At 40.8% G+C, this 19,222-nt stretch overlaps 1 protein-coding gene across 4 annotated transcripts in view; it reads right to left on the reverse strand.

The window, feature by feature from the left end:
* Positions 1-6,598, reverse strand: part of BIN1 (bridging integrator 1) — an 84,410-nt gene extending 77,812 nt beyond the window's left edge. For all 4 annotated transcript variants that reach the window (XM_057364772.1, XM_057364771.1, XM_057364768.1 and 1 more), the window contains exon 1: positions 6,425-6,598. In XM_057364772.1, the coding sequence (XP_057220755.1) occupies positions 6,425-6,508 (84 nt within the window). In that variant the 5' untranslated portion in view covers positions 6,509-6,598. The remainder of the gene's footprint in view (positions 1-6,424) is intronic.
* Between the last annotated feature and the right edge of the window lie 12,624 nt (positions 6,599-19,222).

A 19,222-nucleotide genomic window follows, 5' to 3' on the forward strand; every position in this document is an offset into this window, starting at 1 on the left:
CCAAACAACTGTACAACCCAAACAGGTTGAAGAATTTCCAGTCCCAACTATCAGGGCTGTTCCCTCAAACCACAGAAGTACAAATCTAAAGACAGGTACTTTCTGAGAATCAGCTAAGAAACAAAACCATGCAAGCAAGTTGGCATGATTAAAATACAACCCAAAACAAAACAAACAAAAAAAAATACTCATCAGTCCTATTTTCTGCTAATATATACATATCAAGTTTTTCTCCAGGAATGCGGCACAGGACCTACCCTGCAGTACTTGTCAGCTTTGTGAAGATCAAACAGCTTCAGAGGCTAGGAAAGTGCCCAGGGAAACCTGAACTGTCTGAGGTCCACCAGCCACTTGGATGCACCTGCTGAAAAAACACCTGACAAGATTTATTCATCTCCTGCACCCCTGCCAACAGTTCAGGCAAATCTGCAGAGGTTCCTCTCTCCTGTTCTTACAGTATCRAGTAGTCAATTAATACCACATTTAATATTGATCTTAACCAGCAAGACAATGGAAATTACTTTCTTCTCTCTCCCAACCTCTCCCTGCGAGAGATGACCCCATTTAGCTCAACAGCAGGAATGCTAGAATGGCTCAGGTTTGCTGACACTCATGCACTCAATATTGCAGTTGCTGGAGAAACCCAAATATAGAGTCCCTCAAGAAAAGGCTAAAACACAGCCTGACATCAGAACGGACCTTGATGCACTATTCCACCYGCCAGCAGTGCTCCAAGGAGGCTTTACTCATATTTTAATATTTGTTTCCATCTCATTGCTCTGGGATAGAGAATGCACAGTCTCCTGGACAATATTAACACAATCTTACCCCATTAAAAGCAGCCGCTCTGCCCACCCTGAACGGGCCAGCCCACTTTGGGGGCTGAGCTGTGACAGTTCTGGGTGACAGACTGGCCTGTTCTGTGGGGCAAATTGAGTCTGGCTTTGTGATCATGTCAGGTTGCTGGTACAGAACTTCTGGGAAGACAGGCTGATCCCTCCATGTACAGGTAGACAGCCAGGASTGTAAGATGATCCTTGCAAAGCTGCAGAACTCGCACAACAGGAGCTCAGGTGTCTGGTCACCATCGCAACAGCGGAAAAAAATAGCCACACTAATACCTGTTAACCTAAGGTACCCTCTTGTCGCTCCAAACATTTCTAGAACCAGAGCTTTATTACACCTGATCCCAAGCAATAGTGTCTCTGTCCAAAGAGTCAMAACCAAAGGAAAACTTGCATTTATTCCCAAAGACCCCAGTCCAGTTAGATGCTGAACATCTCAGGCTGCACCCAGCCACTGACTCTACATGGTCTAGAGCCTCATCGAAAGTCCTCAGCGAGATTTTCCAGACCCTGGAAAAACCTGATCTCATAAGAACTGCACTGAAGAGCACTGGCTGAGAGATGAGAACTTACAGGGAAGAAAGACAGAGTGACCAGGAATAGGGTTGGGCCTTTTCCAATCACAAAATTCATCCATCCACGAGATTCTGCCTCATATAAGAAATCTGTTGCCAGCAGCCAGACAAAAGGGCACCTTCAGCAGGGCACTGTAAGTGTCCTGCCAATCAAACCATTCCATGGGCAAGGAAACATGTGGAGCCTGGTTTCCTATTTCACCTCCTCCCTGTGCCATGCAGATTATCTGATACCAGTAATACAGTCTGAGCTCACAGTGGAATCATCTGAACATTTGGGACATTAATTCAGATCTTCCTCCTGTACCCAGTGCCTGTTTTCCAGCAACCTTTAGGCACAAAGTACCTTTGAGACTCTGCCCATCACCTAAGACCCGCATTCTTGAGAAAACAAGCTAGAAGACATAAAGTAAAAAGCCCTGTCTTTGTCATCTGGAGAGTCCCCCCGAAAAAAACCAAAACGTTAATTTTCTTGCCAGATCAGTAAGAGAACAATACTTGTAGCTCYTCAGGCTATTTGTACTTCACTGGCACAACAAGGCAGACTGACACCAAACCACCCTACCCTATGTAAAAGAATGAAAAAAAACCACAGAAAAAGACAGAAGGATCCTGAAGGAAAACTAATAAGGAACTTCCTTCAAGTAGGTAGAGGCAATACTTGGCAATACTTCCTGCATATACCATTTTTATAGGAAGGCTCCGTCCCCATCTGCAGAGTTTCTACAGTTCAGTGAGCCTCTGATAGGTGAATCCTAATGACAGCTGTATTTAAATTTGCTTTAAGATTCTTGGGTAGTGCTCATTAGTACAGATTCACAGCAGCTTCAACAGGGCTGAGATTTCATTCCCRGTTATTTCCTCCTACCATGCTCCACCTATTGGAGTTTGACTTAAGAGAAGAAAAAAAGAGTCTTATCAGGGCAAATTCAAAATGCAAACCATRCCTTCTGCAAAGCCTGTTCCACCCATACCACAATCTGTGAGACCAAGACTACAGCCCAGCCTCCTTGGACTGTGCAGCCAAAGGAGAGCAGAACTTTGCTCTGACAGATGGTTTAAAGAGGAAAACTTCAAACAGACGTGRATAAACATCGGTGGAATTAACTAAGCCAAGAACAGAAAGCAGAAGTGATATTTCATGGCAACACRGCAAGTCAGCAACAGTCTACGACCTAAATGTGACCCCCTAACTAACGAAAGGAAATTTGGGTGTCCAAACTAAACTTTGCAAGGTCCTGTGTGGAAAACAAAGCCTTCCCCATTGGTTATGGACTGAGAGGGAGGAAAGGGGATGCCTTGGTCTGTTGGTACATCAGAAGAAACCCATGACAAAACACAACAGTCTGTTCACAATGTGACAGAACACAGACTCCTCGTTTTGCCTAGGTTTGTAACAAAAAGAGAGTGGACACCACCACTACTGTAGGATAAGAACYTCCTATGTTCAGTCTAAGTAAAAACAACTTCATTCCTTTCTACTCCTCTCCATACAAAAAAAAAAAAAAGCTCCCAAGGGAAAAATGCTTTCTTTCTGAAGTCAACTTTACAATTCACCTCCTCAGACAGATTTATTACTCTGTATGCAACTTATATCAAAAGTTGGTGCCTGTACAGCCAATACCATCTTTCCACTCTGAACCTCTGCCTAACACACTAAAGGAAAGCAAAGAGCTCGATCCTATGACAAGGACCCTCACCACCAGCCAAGATACTAAACCACAATTCATTTGCTCCCTGAGCTTAGATACCCCCCTGGAACCTCACAGAGGAGCTACTCTCACACCAGGATTACACCAAGTCATCAAGACGCTGTTTGAATTTGTTCAAAGCAAAAATGTGCCTCTGCAGACAGACACATCCAGAAACAGGACATTATTAGAGGAAAATGAGAGYTGTGGAAATTGGGGAGATTTTTTAAATTTTCAAAAGTGTTAAGATGAAAATTGGTCACAAAGCAGAAACACAAACTTTAATCAAGATGATGGATTACAGACATAAATAATAAAAAAACTTCTGAGCATCACTGGCAATGTTTAAAAGAGCTTGCAAACCCTATGCTCCCCTCTAAGACATCATGACATTGGGGGCATTACAATTTTACTCACATTTAAGTTTAGAATGGAAAGTCCAGAGCTCAACATCTCAGTCTGAGAATCCTTAGCCAAATTCAGGACRAAGAGATTACAATTTCCAGCCTATACATCCTAATTTGTCCTAATTAGTTGCAAAAGGTGGTATGAGTTCGCAACAGTTGCACAGGGTTTTTTTTTTTTTGCTGGGTGAGTTCCTCTGGACAGCAGCACCAACTTATTTGACACACTTWACTGGACAATTGGCAAATTATTGACAAGTATTGTACTTGAGGCTACCTCTGAGTAGAGATGGAGTGGTGGGTGCCCAGCCATCTGTAAAAAGCACAGCCAACCCTTCCACCCCATGTTTCCTGTGGAATTGCTAAAGTGTCTTCCAAAAATAGCCAACAGTTTTGCTGAAAGGCTCAAAACAAATAGCACTTCTGAAGGAATATCTTACATAGTTTACATAATGGGCATCTCAGAAGGGACAAAAAGGATGTGTACAGTGCTTCAGTGTGAATCCTGMATCGAACAAAAAGGCATCATTCTTTGCTTAACACAAGGCTTAAATTCACCATGAAGAAAACCGCTGAGGTCAAAGCCGCAGGGCTCAAGTTGAGAGGGAGATATTTTGAAGGGAAGAATTTTTTTATCCTCAATTCAAATCAAAATACCATATGGAAAAGGAACAGTCAGCTTGTTTAAGCCTCAAAAAGGAAAGTTCAACCCTAGCCAACATCCTTTCACAAAAATCTAATACATTTTTAAGCTGTGTTACCAGATTCACCTCTGCACACTTCTGCTTACCTCTTTTTTATTATTYACCACCTGCTCCTTATCTCCTGACACATGGTTTACCCTTCCTGCTAAACACAGTATCACAGTTTAAAACTAAACACCACAAGAGCAGAGTGTCATAACCACTGATGCTTCCACGTCAGTTCACATTCAGCTGTATCTCTCCTCATGACCTGCAAGATAACATTGATGTATTTGCCTCAGTGAAAGTCTGTCCCTTAGATACATGGGCAAAACACTGAATGTTTCACGAAAGAAGAATTGTTACAGACAACACTGTAGCAGTATGAGGAGGCAAGTCAGATGATGAAGCAAGCAATGCCTTTTTTTTTTTTTTTTTTTTTTTTTTTTTTTTTTTTTTTTTTTTTTTTTTTTTTTTTTTTTTTTTTTTTTTTTGAGAGCCCAGAGAGCAAAGTTATACTGTTTGCATCAGGATAACAACAGCTGAAGGGTCTAGAATTTGTTACCAAGTGCTGCGGAGTTGTTTTCCTTTTGTTCTTAGAGAAAAACAAGCTGTGCTTTTCTCTTCACAAAGAGACAAACAACASTTTTCAGACCATTGCAAATCACCTGTATACGCAGCTAACTCTTGATTATTATTGTCATTCCCACATCCCCAAACACCACCAGGGCGTGAGCAAGGAAGTGWGCTAGATCGACAGTTGACAGAAATTTGTGGAAAATTCTTCCTAGGAAGAGAACCTGTGTGTGTTCTGATAAGAGGTGAGGGAAGGGCTTGGCAAGCCACACTTGGCTCCAGGCTGCTCCACTAAACACAATAACTTCATCAGCAGGTCAGGGAGCTCAGCCTCTACCACCTACCCCAATATTAGCTACAAATATGGTTGCCATCTGGTGGCTAACACAGAGTGAAGTTAGCATCTGAGATGAGTTCAGRGTGAACTAGACTCCCTGTCCTGTCCCCTCTGGAACAACAATAGGATAAAAAACCCACAGATATGGCCATGCTGACTCTTGTCTGCAGAGTGAACCTTGCTGCTGCAGATCCTACTGGATATGGTAGCCACTGGGTTTTTTTCCAAGCAGTCAGACAAGTTCAAGGGATGCTCCTACTCTCAGTAAGTGAGCTAAAAGTAGTGGATGCAGCATTAAGTCCAAGTGGTTTGGGCTGCCRTTCTGACCCAGTAGCGTTTTGAGCAGTGTCAGAGACTGGTACAAGGCTCAGGCCAGCCCTGCATTTAATCCCAACCCTCCTAGATTAAATCTAGCTGCTAAAGATAACTCCAAGGGAACACGAGCAGCAGTGGGCAGATCTGCCCGCCAGCCCTCCCTCCAAGATGCACCAGTCCTTATTCAGTCAATGTCATCTCACAGCAAACCATGAAAACCAAGACGAGCGTGCCTGCAATAAAAGCAGCTGATCGATGTCCCTGCGTAAAATGCCTGATAATCCCCACACAGAGCAGGCATCTGGCATCGGAYGCAGCATGCCAGAGAGATGAACAGGAAAAGTATCCATTGCATATTCCTGGCACCTTCTGCTGGCACAGGGGTGGGCGGAGAGCAGCGAAAGGGCTCCCGGGACTCAAAAATCCCCCCCTCCCTCGGCAGATCGGCACAATCTTTAAAGGCCGTACGGCTTTGGTTTTACCACCATTCCAAAATGAGGAGCTCAAGGTCAGCCCAGCAAGCAGCCACTATCACGCGATGCTGGTGGAAGATAAAGGGCAAGTGTCCACCTCCTTTCCCTCTCCATCTTTGGGGTTACCCATTTAGCGCTATGGCAAAACACAGACCTGCTCTCGAAAACGCTGCATAAAGCACAACCCAAATGCCACAAGGGGAAGRTCTCCTCCCGTAGAAACAATAAGCATCTGCGGATCCAGCACAAGCGTGCGGCACTCCGTGCTCGCTCCCGCTCCCGGCGGAACGCGATGCCATGTTTCCGCAGGCGGACGGTGAACGCTCACCGCTCGCAATGGGGACACTCGGCATTCTCAGGATGCAGAGGGGCCCTCATTCCGCAGGCAGCCAAGGCAGCTGCCATCCCCCTCCCGCAAGCACCCGCTGCGAGACGCATCCCTGCTTTGGGGAGGGCTGTCATCCCCGGTACCCGGGTCCTCCCCTCCCAACCCCGCATCCCGGGGATGYCCCCCTTCTCCCCTACCTTCTCCTGCGCCCGGGTCAGCTTCTTCTGGACGTTGCTGGCGATTTTCCCGGCCGTGACCCCCTTGCTGCCCAGCTCGGCCATCTTGCCTCCTCTTTTTAACGGGCTGCGAGCGACGGACCGGCAGGAAGGGGGGGAAAAGCCGGCGGGCAGGCGATGGCCCCGGCCGTCACCRCCGCCGCCTCCCGCCCGCCGGCCGCCGCCGGCCGCCTTTTAAAGGGATAGTGCTGCCTTAAAGGGACAAGGGACGGGGGCAGGTTTTGGACGGATTTCCCCCACCCTGCTCGCCTGCCTCCGCCGGGTCCCCGCCGCCGCCTGTCCCCGAGGAAGCCGACAGGGAAAGTCTGGGAAGCATCGCAAGGGATTGATCTTAGGTGGCGGAATGAGTTTGCTGTCGTCTTTCATTCCGCAGCAAAACGACATCCTCGTTTTAAGAAATCTGTACCACTCATTGTTATCTCTGMTTGTCCAAATTCATAGGACAAAGGCTCTTTCTCAAATTACTCCTGGATCYTCACAAGCACAAAGAGGGAAATTTAATATCTGGAAGTGAATCMGACCCCTGATTTTTAAAAGGCAAGCTGCAATTTCAGAAGATTCCATCCTTTAATCATAGAATTGTTATGATTGATTAGGAAAGATCACTCCGATAATTGAGTCCAACCATTACACCAGCACCACTGTATTCACCTCTAAACCATATCCCCAAATGCCACATTCCCCACACCTTTTGAACACTTCCAGGAATGGTGATTGCACCATTTCCCTGGGCAGCCCATTCCTTTCAGTGAAGAATTTTTTTCCGATACCCAATCTAAAGCTCCCACAGCACATGCTGAAGCCATTTCTTCTAGTTCTGTCACCTGTTACCTGGGAAAAGAGAACGACCCCCATCTTGCTACAACCTCCTTTCAGGTAAGTACAGAGGGAGGAGGTCTCCCCTAGGACTCCTTTTCTTCAGCCTGAGCCCCTGCAGCTCCCTCAGCCATTCCTCACAGGACTTGTGCTCCAGACCTTTCCCCAGCCTCATTACCCTTCTCTGGACACACTCCAGCACCTCGAYGTCTTTCCTGAATTGAGTGGCCCCGAAACTGGACACAGGATTTTGGGTGCAGCCTCACCAGTACCAGGTACAGGGGGACAATCAGTGCCCTGGTCCTTCTGGCCACACCATTTCTGATGCCATTGRCCAGGATGCYACTGGCCTTTGTAGCCACCTGGCTTTGGTTGTGCTTTGCTAGATCTAATGTGCAAATACCTTTTGTGAAACTGTGTTCCTTTACACATTARGACAAAGTCCTGCTTCCTGGAATACAGGAAGCCACTTTAGTACTGTTCATATCCTAAAAGTCAGCCCCCAAGCTTCCGTCAGTGCCACACAYTGGGGCTTGGGTGAGTGGTGGAGAAGTTTCCTTCCTTCCTCTCCTGCTTCTGCACACTCATCCCAGTTCTCTGTGGGAGCTCAGGACTGAGTACTACGTGCCCTTGGTACCCAGTGCAGTATCAACCAATCCAATGCCCTGCAGGCTATTTAGATCTATAACAAACTTGCATTTACATTTGTTTAAGATAGAAATGCCTATTTTAATTAAAAGATGGTACCCAAAYCTCATTGTGTCCCCAGACCATTTCACACAGTCATTACTTTGYCAGATGAAGACTTATCTCCAGTTTCACACACACAGGATATAGTGTAGCATGCACTACTGCCAGGTAAAACAACAGGAAAATCTTTAATATGATAACTTAAGAGAGCTAGGCCAGATTTTTCCAACTTATATGTCATTTATTGTTTTTTTCCATTTCAGTACTATTTCTGTTCATCAGAATGTAAAATAAAAACAACTGTCCTGCCAGAGCCCTTAGAAACTGTRAGCAGAGAACCTATCAATACCTCTCCGTACGGCTTCATGATACAGTGCCTCTGCATTTCTTGCCTGTTTTGACAATGGCTTTTTTTATGACAAAACCTTCATTCAGAATCCAGTTTAAATCTATGGTATACTTCAATGATGTTAGTAGACATACTACTCCCATTTAATAAAATACTWGGGCATGTGTTTTACTTGTGTATGAGAAAAGTGCAGTGATACAAGACATTCTCAGACTTGAGTGTGTGCATATCCATAATGTCAGTCTGCACTGCAAACTGCAAATTTATTCAATTCCTTCCTGGCTTTACATTTAGTATTCATCTATCTGTATGATTAGTATTTAGTATTCATTTTCTGTAGTATTTGTCCCAAATGCATCTGATTTTTTTCATAATTTCAGCCTTACTAGTTATTTTCATATTACCTTTCTTCTCCAGTATCATCTGTAATTTGTTTCTCCCTGCCATCTCATCCACCTTTAGCTGAGTTTTTAAGGGTGAAAGATGAACGTGTGGTTAAACATTTGTAACATCACTTTTCAAAGAGCAGATGTTTCAGGATTAGAACACATTCCTCTCCACCCTACCTCATATATTTGCTTCTCCTGCTTAGGTCTTTTCYTTAGTGGAACTGGTTTTGAAGGGATTTTTGCCTGATTACATCCTTCCAAGTGAAAAGCAAATGATTGCAGCACATGAGCTGAAAAGAGAGTCCACAGCAAACATCAGGCAATTGTGAAACAAAAGCAGCCAGACATACATGTTCACCACAATAAAAAATGATGACAAACTGTGTACATTTTAAAAGCTGGGATTAACAGCAAGTATCCACCTCTCAGCATGACTCACTTCCCTGTTATTTCCGTGCTTGATTGGATCAGCACCAAAGCTGCAAAGCATTTGCTGGGCTCCAGGTGTGTTGCAAGAGGTAGTCCCCTGGCATGACCCACATTCTCTGAGTGGCCATGCATCTCGATGRCCATATAAGCCATTTCAGCCAGGTAATATATCTAGGAGGTTGTTGCTTTGTGAACAAGAGAGGCTTCAGTCTCACATCTATCCACCATTGTACTGAACTCAAGCTYACTGTGCATTACAAGTTTATAAATGTGAATCATTTTGATTGGACTGCAGTGCAATTGTGTAATAAACATACAGGCTAAAAACTTAATGGTTATATTTGTTTATGCTTTGTGGCATCATGAGACAGAGATATCTTACCTTTTGGAAGCCACTGATGATAGATTCTGCAAAATTGGAGTTAAAAGAAATCAAACTATGCTTATGAGCATCTTCTGCAATGAGATTCATTAAGTTCAGTATGTGCATGSTCATATAATCTACCCTAACATCAGACCCCAAAACACTTCATTTACCTGATTATAACCAGCTAAACAGATGCAATTTGAGCTGAGTCACCTTGGCTCCTTTTATAGTCAAAAGAGAGAAATCAGTACCCCAAAGGCTGATAAGAGGTAAACCAGGAAAGCCTTCCTTAACTCCAGAGAGAGATTAGCCAAATAGCTTAAATAGCTKAAATTAAGCAAGCCAGATGGGTTATGAAACCCACCTGTAGTCCATCTCCCTGGTGACAGGATGACTCATTCACACAGTTCAGGGGGAACTGAACAAATCTGTCAAACACTCCAGTACAAACAGGCATATTTAACATGTACATACCCACCACTGCTTCTTTATGGCTTTCTTAATTGATTAATACTGTAGTCAATAATGACTGTGCTAGGCCCCAGCCCCATAAGTGCATTTCACTTCTCAGTTGTCTCATTAAAGGGAGATGAACTGTTCACATGTTTACAATTAAGCATATGCTTAAATGCTCACTGGCTTGGAGTCTATTATTTTGTTGCTTAGGTACAATTTATTCCCTTCAATGCGCAAATTGTTGCTTCAGCTCTTTTTTCATTATTATTAGTATTCCTGTTTTGCCAATTTTTTCCATCTGGGAGCAGGATGTTTTCTTCATGATTCCTAATTTAAATTGGTATAAAAATTTATTTTTCAAAGAGTGATTTCAGCAAGGTATCCATTAACTTATTTTTATTTTTTTCCTGACCTGAACCTTCTAACTGTAGTTCATGTGTTTAAAACTACAACTTATAATAATCAAAATCTTCCCTGCTACTGGTAGGAAAATCTTTCATGTATAATCCAATTCATTTAAATAAAATAATTCTAAAATTATAAATCTCCACCCTTCATGAAACTGAAAGTATATATTCTCTGTTCCAGTTACAATGAAGATTTAAAAACAGTTAAATTGATTTTTGTTTCTTTTGAGCAKGTAGTTCTCATTTTAAGTGTATAATTACAGTTTTTAGAAAATATTTAGCAGCATTCAGTTAATTAAGTATGTTTTTGGAAAATATAAATATYGAATTATTGAATTCTTAAAGCACTTATATTTATACTAAATAATACTATTTGCAGTAAGCTGTTTGAAGAACTCTAAWGCCTCTCACCCCAACTACTAATATAATGCAATATGGGTCTATTTCAAACATAATTTATTGTTTTCTTCAAAGCTGAAGTTCAGATTTTGAAAAACCTGGTTTTTTGGATCCATAGTTTTGTTCTGACTAACTGGCTCTAACACTACAGTTCACTTGGCCTCACTCACTGCCAGCACCACTTTCTTGCTGTAGTGATGTCAGTGACTTAAGACGGTAARTCCAACACCTTGGAAACACATTACACAAAATATGTAGCAAAATCTAATTGAGTTCTAACTCCAGCCTTGCCTGCCTTTTTCCTTCCATTGCAGATCATGATGGGACAGCATTCCAGAAGAGCTTGCCAAGGAGAGACTTCTCTCTTTTCTTTTAAACTGATAACATTACCAAGGATAATTTGGCTATCCATTTCACCATTATCTACTTTGCCTTAGGATTCCTTTCTGACTGACTATATTCTCCTGCAAAACCCCCCTTTGGTCTCCCACAGAAAGGTGCAGGAAAGAATCGGGAGGTTTCTGCTATAAAAATAACAATTAAAACCTCGTTGATGATGAGTTCTGTCCTTTCAAACAAAAGCAACATGAAAGAACTGTGATATAAAAATTGTGTCATGRTAGTGTTCTCTCCCACACCTCTCAAACTCTCAACTTCTGTTGAATCTCTTCATTGTCTTGTTACAGAAACAGAAGATGATACCCAAATGACTCTTCTCATGCTTTAAACATACAAAAAAATACAAAAAAACTAGTACCATAGCACTGTGAAGAGAGCTGGGAGCTTTGCCTGTCGAGTTTGGACTCACCTGCTCAGAAACAAGGAGAGGCAGGAAATAAAATGACATTAAAACTTTGTCCTATGTCTCACAGAAGACTGCTCCTTGATGGCAAGCTTGCTTGAATTCTAGGGAATTATGTCCTGTTCATGATGTGTCTTACTGGGAACTCCAAACTTTGGCAGGTTTTTCACTGAACTTCAAAATTCAGATCATATTTCTTTTCTATCCAMATGCCAGTTTGGATGCTTGATACAYCTGCATKTAACTAATTTTTTCCCTGCCTGTGTGGATTTAGCCATCACARAGTGATCTTTGGCCCTGAATTTGTGACAGATTTCCTACCCTTCACTACTAAATGAAGGGAGTAAAGAATGGAAATGGTCTGTAAGCTTGCACAAATACACTTCTGAGAAGTTTATCAAAATTTCTATATACTCCATTGTGCAGGAAAACAAGGGCTTTGGCACATATGAAATAATTTTGGTTTTACTCTTTCAGTAAAAAAGAGTTGATCATCAATCAACAAGGAACAGACAAATGAATCATGTGCTTCCTTTGGAAAATATTCTGAGAATTCTGGAAGCCTTCAACTGTTTATTAAAATACCTAAATGATCAGACACTCAAATGGATTGACCAGTTTATCCCCATCTAAGCTGTGGTAGTACACATGGCCCATCTGTGGAATCACACAAAGGATATATCACCAGGATACCATATCACCAGCACAAACTATCACTGAAATACAGAAGATATTTGTTATTTTCTATCAAACATACATCCACAAGGTTCCACGCTTGTGATAACCATGCCAGGTGGATTATGTAGTKGTAACAGTTGTCCCAGTTGCAATATCTTCCTCCTTGCTTCCCTTTACCAAGAGCCTCATTTCATTTCCTTGGCAACGAAACAGAGTGGCTTATTCACTGCACATCACTTACAAGAGTCATCTCTCCTTCAGTTATTGTGAGCTTACTATCAATTCAGATATTTTGAATTTTCACAATTATCCAACTCTTTCCTTTTGAGATTTGGGATTTGAATTTTAAAAAAAATAAGGATGGCAACTTTCCAGTTTGGGCAACTGTTGTTTCCTGCACATATCCAATACAACATGAGATACAATCTATTCATACAATCTATTCTAATATTCTATCTCATATCTATCTATTCTAATAATTTCTGACATTTATAATAATAAATGGTTCAGGTCCTGGTTCAGGACTGAACTGCAGAAAATACAACACAAAAAATGCAAGAAAAATTATTCTTACCTGTAAAGCTCAGCTATTTCCAGAGCTTAATCAACTCTGTAAAAAKGCTTTCATAAAGATTCAGTGAAAAATAGTGGAGGCCTCAAACAGTTAGAATTAGTTAGAATTGATATATTTTTCTTCAGAAATTATGTGACATTTTAATGTATCATTCCATGATCTGACATCTTCAAGTCTCCCTGCCAAATTTAGCAGAAAACATTTACAGTCCTAAAGTAAGCATGCTCTACAGTTTAATGAGTCACAGCCCCTGTGTATACAGATATCAGGGTCATCAGCATGCTAGAAGAATAAACATAAATTTCAAGCTAAATTTCCCGTTTGTTTCCAAACTGTATTTTGAAACAAGGCAACACTACCAGATAAATGAACCAAACATAGTAAACTGTGAAAATATTTCTTATCATGTCTGCACAAGTGATGGAAATACAAGTGATGTTATTTCAACTACTGTASTCTGAAAGCCAAAGCTCAAGTCTAAAAATGTTGCAGTATCTGAGCATCTTCACTAAGAATTTTTCAAGACAGGATGTTCCCTCAAAACCCCATCTTTTGGAATTACATGACTAGGTGTCCAGACAGGAAAAAAAAAGGCAAAATCTGAACCATGAAAACTGAAAACTAAAGAAGGGCAGGAGGAATTAAGCCGTTACTTCAACATTTTCATTTMTTTTAAGGCATTCACAACCTTGTGCCACAAGCTCAAGAAAGACAAAACATGACACTTCTCTCTTGGACACAGAGATAAAGATAAGTTTATTATATACATTGCAGAAATGTGCTGCTTGTAAAACAAGCTTTCAAAAACTGGTAGCAAATTGCAACCCAAAAAGGCAACTATGACAAGAGAAAAGAATTTTTGGTAYATACTAGTGAGCTCCATCACAGCAAGACAAAGCAAACTGCCTGGAAAAGAATAATCTTGCACAGAATTATCCTCTGGCTGTAGGTGTGCTGTCAGATCTTCTGAGATCCTAGATTTAAAACAGCCAACCAAACAAGTAAAAATATCCCTTCCTAGCATRCCAACATGATCCAAGTTTACCAAGACTTACATAGTAAATATTTAGTAAGACAAGCAACCCTACCTTCCCTAGACAGAGCAACAAATAGGTACAAGCCACTTGCAAATCCTACCAACACTACACCTACTCATGGCCTCATAGGGGTGGGGTAATCCTAAAAACCACACAGTTCTTTCCTGCTGAAATTRCACATTCCCATTCTATTTAGAAARCTTTYCTTTATGGGCAAGAACAAGAAGGTCTGACCTTGCCGTAAATGAAATGTTTCCTGGAGATATTTAATTACTCTATTCTATTCTAGTCTTCTATTCTATTCTACCCTATCCTATCCTACCCTATCCTATCCTATTAATTAGCACACCAAACAAGTCTTCATCTTCTTATATAAACACCAGAACATATGTATGCAAACACATACAATTTGTGCTTTTACACCACATAAGATGGGTCAGTGCCCTAGACATGCTTTGAAATAGCTAATCAGATCAGTTTTGTTCTTTATATTAAAAAAACGTTTTACAGGTTCCTGTTGGTTTATATGCAGTATTACAGGCAGCTCATTAGATACAAGTTCCACATTATCTTGCAATTAGAGGTTGCTATTCATCCYGTAGGAATGTCCAGCTGATCACAAAGACTCACTGCTGTCTTTAAAGTATTTCTTTCAGTCCCTTGTTTACAACCAGTAGTAACTAAAATCAACCAAGCACAATCATAAAAACCAACCAAAGAAAGTATATTCCAGCAGTTCTTAACCTTTCATGAGTTACCATCCCCTTGAAAAATACTCCATAAACACATTAAAGCATGACAAGTGTTCCTCGTTTTAGTCCTCCTTTACAGATACTGGAGAAATAAATTATGGATTTTCATTGCTCTTTCCAGTCAGATTGTTCAACATTACACTTCCAAACTTTAGAGTACATGATGATAACCAATAGAGATGTTGCTTCCATTTGTTGCCTAAAGTATGCTCAAGATGATTAACTCTTTTCTCCTCTCTTTTTTTTTCTTGACACTATGCAGTTGAAATAGTAATTATAGAAGTAAAGCAAAGGCCTAGGAAGGATTTTCTCATCTGAGAAGTAGCTATTTCAGTGGAAAAGCCTTAYGACCCTGACCTAATCCATAATTTGAGAAATGTAAGGTAATTCCCCATCCACTTTATGTTTTTCCATAGTTTAATTCATTTTCATTTTACCTGAAATGAACAATGGATATTTTATCACTTCTCATGGCAGAAACTCATTAGYAGCCTACTATTTTCTGGGCCAGTAGAAAGAGGACAATGTGCTATTTGTAATTATTTTCTAGCCAAATAATAGCATAAATTCCACTTGGTCTCGCCTATAGTATTGTGTGGTGGAATGCCAACATTAGAAATAATACTGAACATACTTAATACCAAATTATACATTAACACAATTGCAGTAATTACAAGTGGTTCTCTTGCATTCCAGTGTGACCCAGAATCGTGACAGATTAAAACGTTAATCTCTGYTATGCATTTGCCAATGAAGCTTTGTCAATCAAGATGACTCAGCCTCAAAAAATGCAGGAAGAGGAATTCAACACACTGAAACTGTTTAGTGTGGGTCTAAAATTTACAGCCTTGAAAACACAGAAACATTWGAGAAATTTGCTTTGATACTACAGCATGGCAGTATTAGATCTTTCTTGCCTCAATTTAATCTGACATACCTGGTGGATGGGTAAGTGTAGCCATTCCCTGCAGAGGTGGTGATTGATCTCTGCATCACAATATGAGTTAGAAAGCTTTGCCAGCTGAGATTTATGTCTCAAGAATATGCRAAGTTGGAATCTTTTGTAACCATCTTCAAAATACAATGTAGGATAGAGGTGAGACAAATGGCTGCCCACACTTTCTGGAGCTGATAGCTATTTATGTTGCAAAACTAGGCTGACTAGCAAGCAGTGAATGATTATTTCTTGGATTAATTTGGTGCCTTAATTCTTTGTGAAAAGAAATGCATGTTATTTCATACAACTTCATCTGAAAATAAGAGGTGTTTGATAGAGTTATCGTGATTACTATGCATTCATTATTTATGAATTTGTGACCATAAAAGAAGCATCTGTAAATGTGACAGTGAAATATTGATTGCCCTTTCAGTGRTATCTTCTTAAATGAAGACTTTTAACCAAGTCCTTGCAGATATGTGTTAAGATTCCCCACATACCTTTTTGATTCTTTAATCAACTAGAGTTAATGCTTCTTTTTGCATCTGGGATGAGACTATGTCCATAGTGTTTGGGAAATTTCAAGCAGACTCCAGTGTTCACCCTTATCTGAAAAAAGAGACAAAGAGCTTCACAAGCTGAGTTGCTGAAAATAAGAAAGACTTGTCTAAATGTTTCTTATCCCATGCTWAACTGAGGTAGCAAACACTCTCTTGCAGTCCTTTATCCCTTAGATGCTTCTTTCCAAAATCCCTGATTCCAGCCTTCCTTTTGTCTRAGTAAAGTTGGCTGTTTCAGTGAGTTTACACTTCAATGTAATTGTTTCCCCAGCTAGATAAACACTTGACAGCAAACACTGTCTTTCAAACATTTCTGAGATTGGTACAATACCCTTTAAAGGTGTCAGATGATCTCCTGTTTACGGCAATGTTTACTTCAACAGTGTCTGAAACATACAAATATCTCCTTCAAATATTTCCTGTCTCCTTTACTCTTATCTTACCTAGACTGTGATCTCTTCAGAGTAAGAACTGACTTTATTTTGAATTTTGCATGATAACAGGTAGAGTGTCAAAGCTCAATGATTAACAAAYTCTGTTAAAGACAAATCTCAGCAGGAGCCATACAAGACTGCAAAGGCTGGATTTTCTCTAACAAAACTTTTCCCATGCAAAACTTTGGACATACAGTACGTTTTTCCACATGCAAATTCCCATTTTGAGCAAGGATATGCAAAAGATGAACAGGAATTGAGAGCTTTTATAGTCCAGCCGCTAAGAGTTCTTGTCAAACAAGTATAACCAAACTACCTTTAAGAAGCCCAGTAAGTACATTGCTCTTAGCTATATATATTTTTTTCCGTAGATACATAATCACAGACTTTCACTAAGGAATACTATAAAGGCAGCACCACCTAGTGGTACCAAAACTACAGAGTAGTATTTTCAATGGCTCCATGAAGAAAATTCTATTGGAAACGTAAGGAAAACTCAGCTGAGATTATTTTTTAATTATGACATCTACATGTTTTAGTCTTTTTTTGCTCAGCAAGAACATGAATAAATATTTGCAAATTGTTAGCACACATACACATATACATATTTTCTGTTGTAAGTACCCTTTGAAAGGGGAAAAGGTAAGTGAACATGCGGATTAATCCCAGAGGGTAAAATATTTTTCTTTTTTATTGTACATATATATAAAAAATATACTTTTAATGATCAGTTACTAAAATAATTACTACTCACACCTTCCCATTGAGCTTAATTATTTACTACTGCATGTGTAAGGTTTAGATGAAAACCTATATAGGAATAAGAAATACCTGGCAACTTTGGACCACTTCCCAAACATTCCAGGGTACCACAGTTTATCTTGCGTCAATTTATATAGTCCACGACAGAGGGGATCACTTCACAAAAATCAGAAGGGTCCAACGTGTAAGACCATTTGTCCTCCCCAGTTGATTGTACTGGCATATYTATTTACATCTGTGCTCAGTAGCTGTACAGCGCTGGGACTATCACTTGGTAGCATTTTAAATCATCCTCCCATCTGCTTTTCACTTGCCCCTGTAAATCCTCTATTGACACTTCTGTGACACTTCAGGAGGTGAAAAACCCTCTGATGCATCTGCCACCGTGGGAGCCTGCCAGGCAAACTAGCATTGTTCTGAATACTGAGAATCAGTGAYTTGTTACAGCCCTTCCCAGTCTTTCTCGGGACATGCGCCAGRGTAGTTTGGCATTACCAAAGATGTAAATCTCTAGTAATTATATGATAGCATTTTTTAAAGTTATAAACATTAGGCTTAGGAAGGAAAAACCTCAATAATCAAAACCTGTAGTGGTCTTTTTTTTTTATACAGTGCAAATAGCACACTTCAGGTACCCAAAYTACTCCTGCCTCATCCCTTTTCTCTCAGCTGCTCCATCCTACATGCAGCCCACTGCTCACCTCTCCAGTTCCTGAACTTGCACCCCATGTGATATTTGGTGTAGCCCCCAAGCCTCCACCCTGTGTGGCTTTCCCACTCCTCCCTTTCCAGTCCCAAGTACCAGCACAGCTCTTCTRTTCCTGGCTCCAAACACACCCCCAGTGCCCACTTCGCTCATGTTCACAGCTGCCAGGGATGCCACTCTCCATCTTCACAGCCACATCACTGCTGGGGTTTTTAGGAAGCTCCTAAGTTTCATTCACCACTGGCAAGCTCCTAAGTTTCATTCACCACTGGCACATGATGTTGCTGGAGTTGTGTCTGTTTCACCACTGACCTCACAAATTCCTTCCATGCCTGAGGACCTACAAGAATAAAGAAAAACTGACTGAATGCAGTAATTCTAGTTAAGCACTTTATTCCTTTTACCATGCTTTATCATTTCATGGCTGGTTGGGGATGTATGTTTTTTTCCAGGCTTCACCATACCTCACAGTAACTGTATTCTAAACTCTTGTTCTCCTGATAGCTTGAAAATTTCCACAACAGTTTATTTATTCATTGTTACTGGTGATACTTGTTTTGAACAAGCATTGTCCTTTRTGTTAGGGAGTAAACAGCTTAACCTGAAAGTATTTGAAGAGAAGACTTATRTCCTCTTACAATACTCACTTGTCTAGACTAATTACATGAACATTTTTGAGGATACACTTACTCTCTTGCAGACATCTGTGTTTCCACTRCCTGTTACCTAATCCAACTGGAAAGAGCAAAATCAACTCAGCAGTTCTGTGTCCAACAAACCAAGTTCTCCTAAGCCCATGGTATACAGGTTCCAGATGTGCCAGGGCTTTATCTGCCAGCAAACCCCAGAGAGACAGAGCGAAAAGCGTTGTAGCATAACCCTTTCTCCACTCATAGAAATGATTAACCTGATAATCTTAGTGTTTCCTTAACTGTTCAAATCAAACTCCACTTTTCTTGAACACTTAAGCACACTGTGCATAGCATTTAAGAAAAAATATCTGTGATATAAATTGGGGTAGATCAAATTGTATCTCATACATTGTAGGCCGTATTTCTCATGATTCCCACATGCTTGCACTTTCTAGTCACCTGTGATTACATGGGCTTTCCTCCACATGTTACGTTTTCAAGTGATGAGGTCCCCAAATTATTTTTATTTCCTACATATATGTATCTTGCTGTTAAATTCTAGCCCATTTCTACTACAATCTGG

The sequence above is a fragment of the Malurus melanocephalus genome, unplaced genomic scaffold, assembly GCF_030028575.1.
Source record: "Malurus melanocephalus ecotype Western Australia unplaced genomic scaffold, MMel_1.1 scaffold_42, whole genome shotgun sequence".
NCBI classification, from domain to species: Eukaryota; Metazoa; Chordata; class Aves; order Passeriformes; family Maluridae; genus Malurus; species Malurus melanocephalus.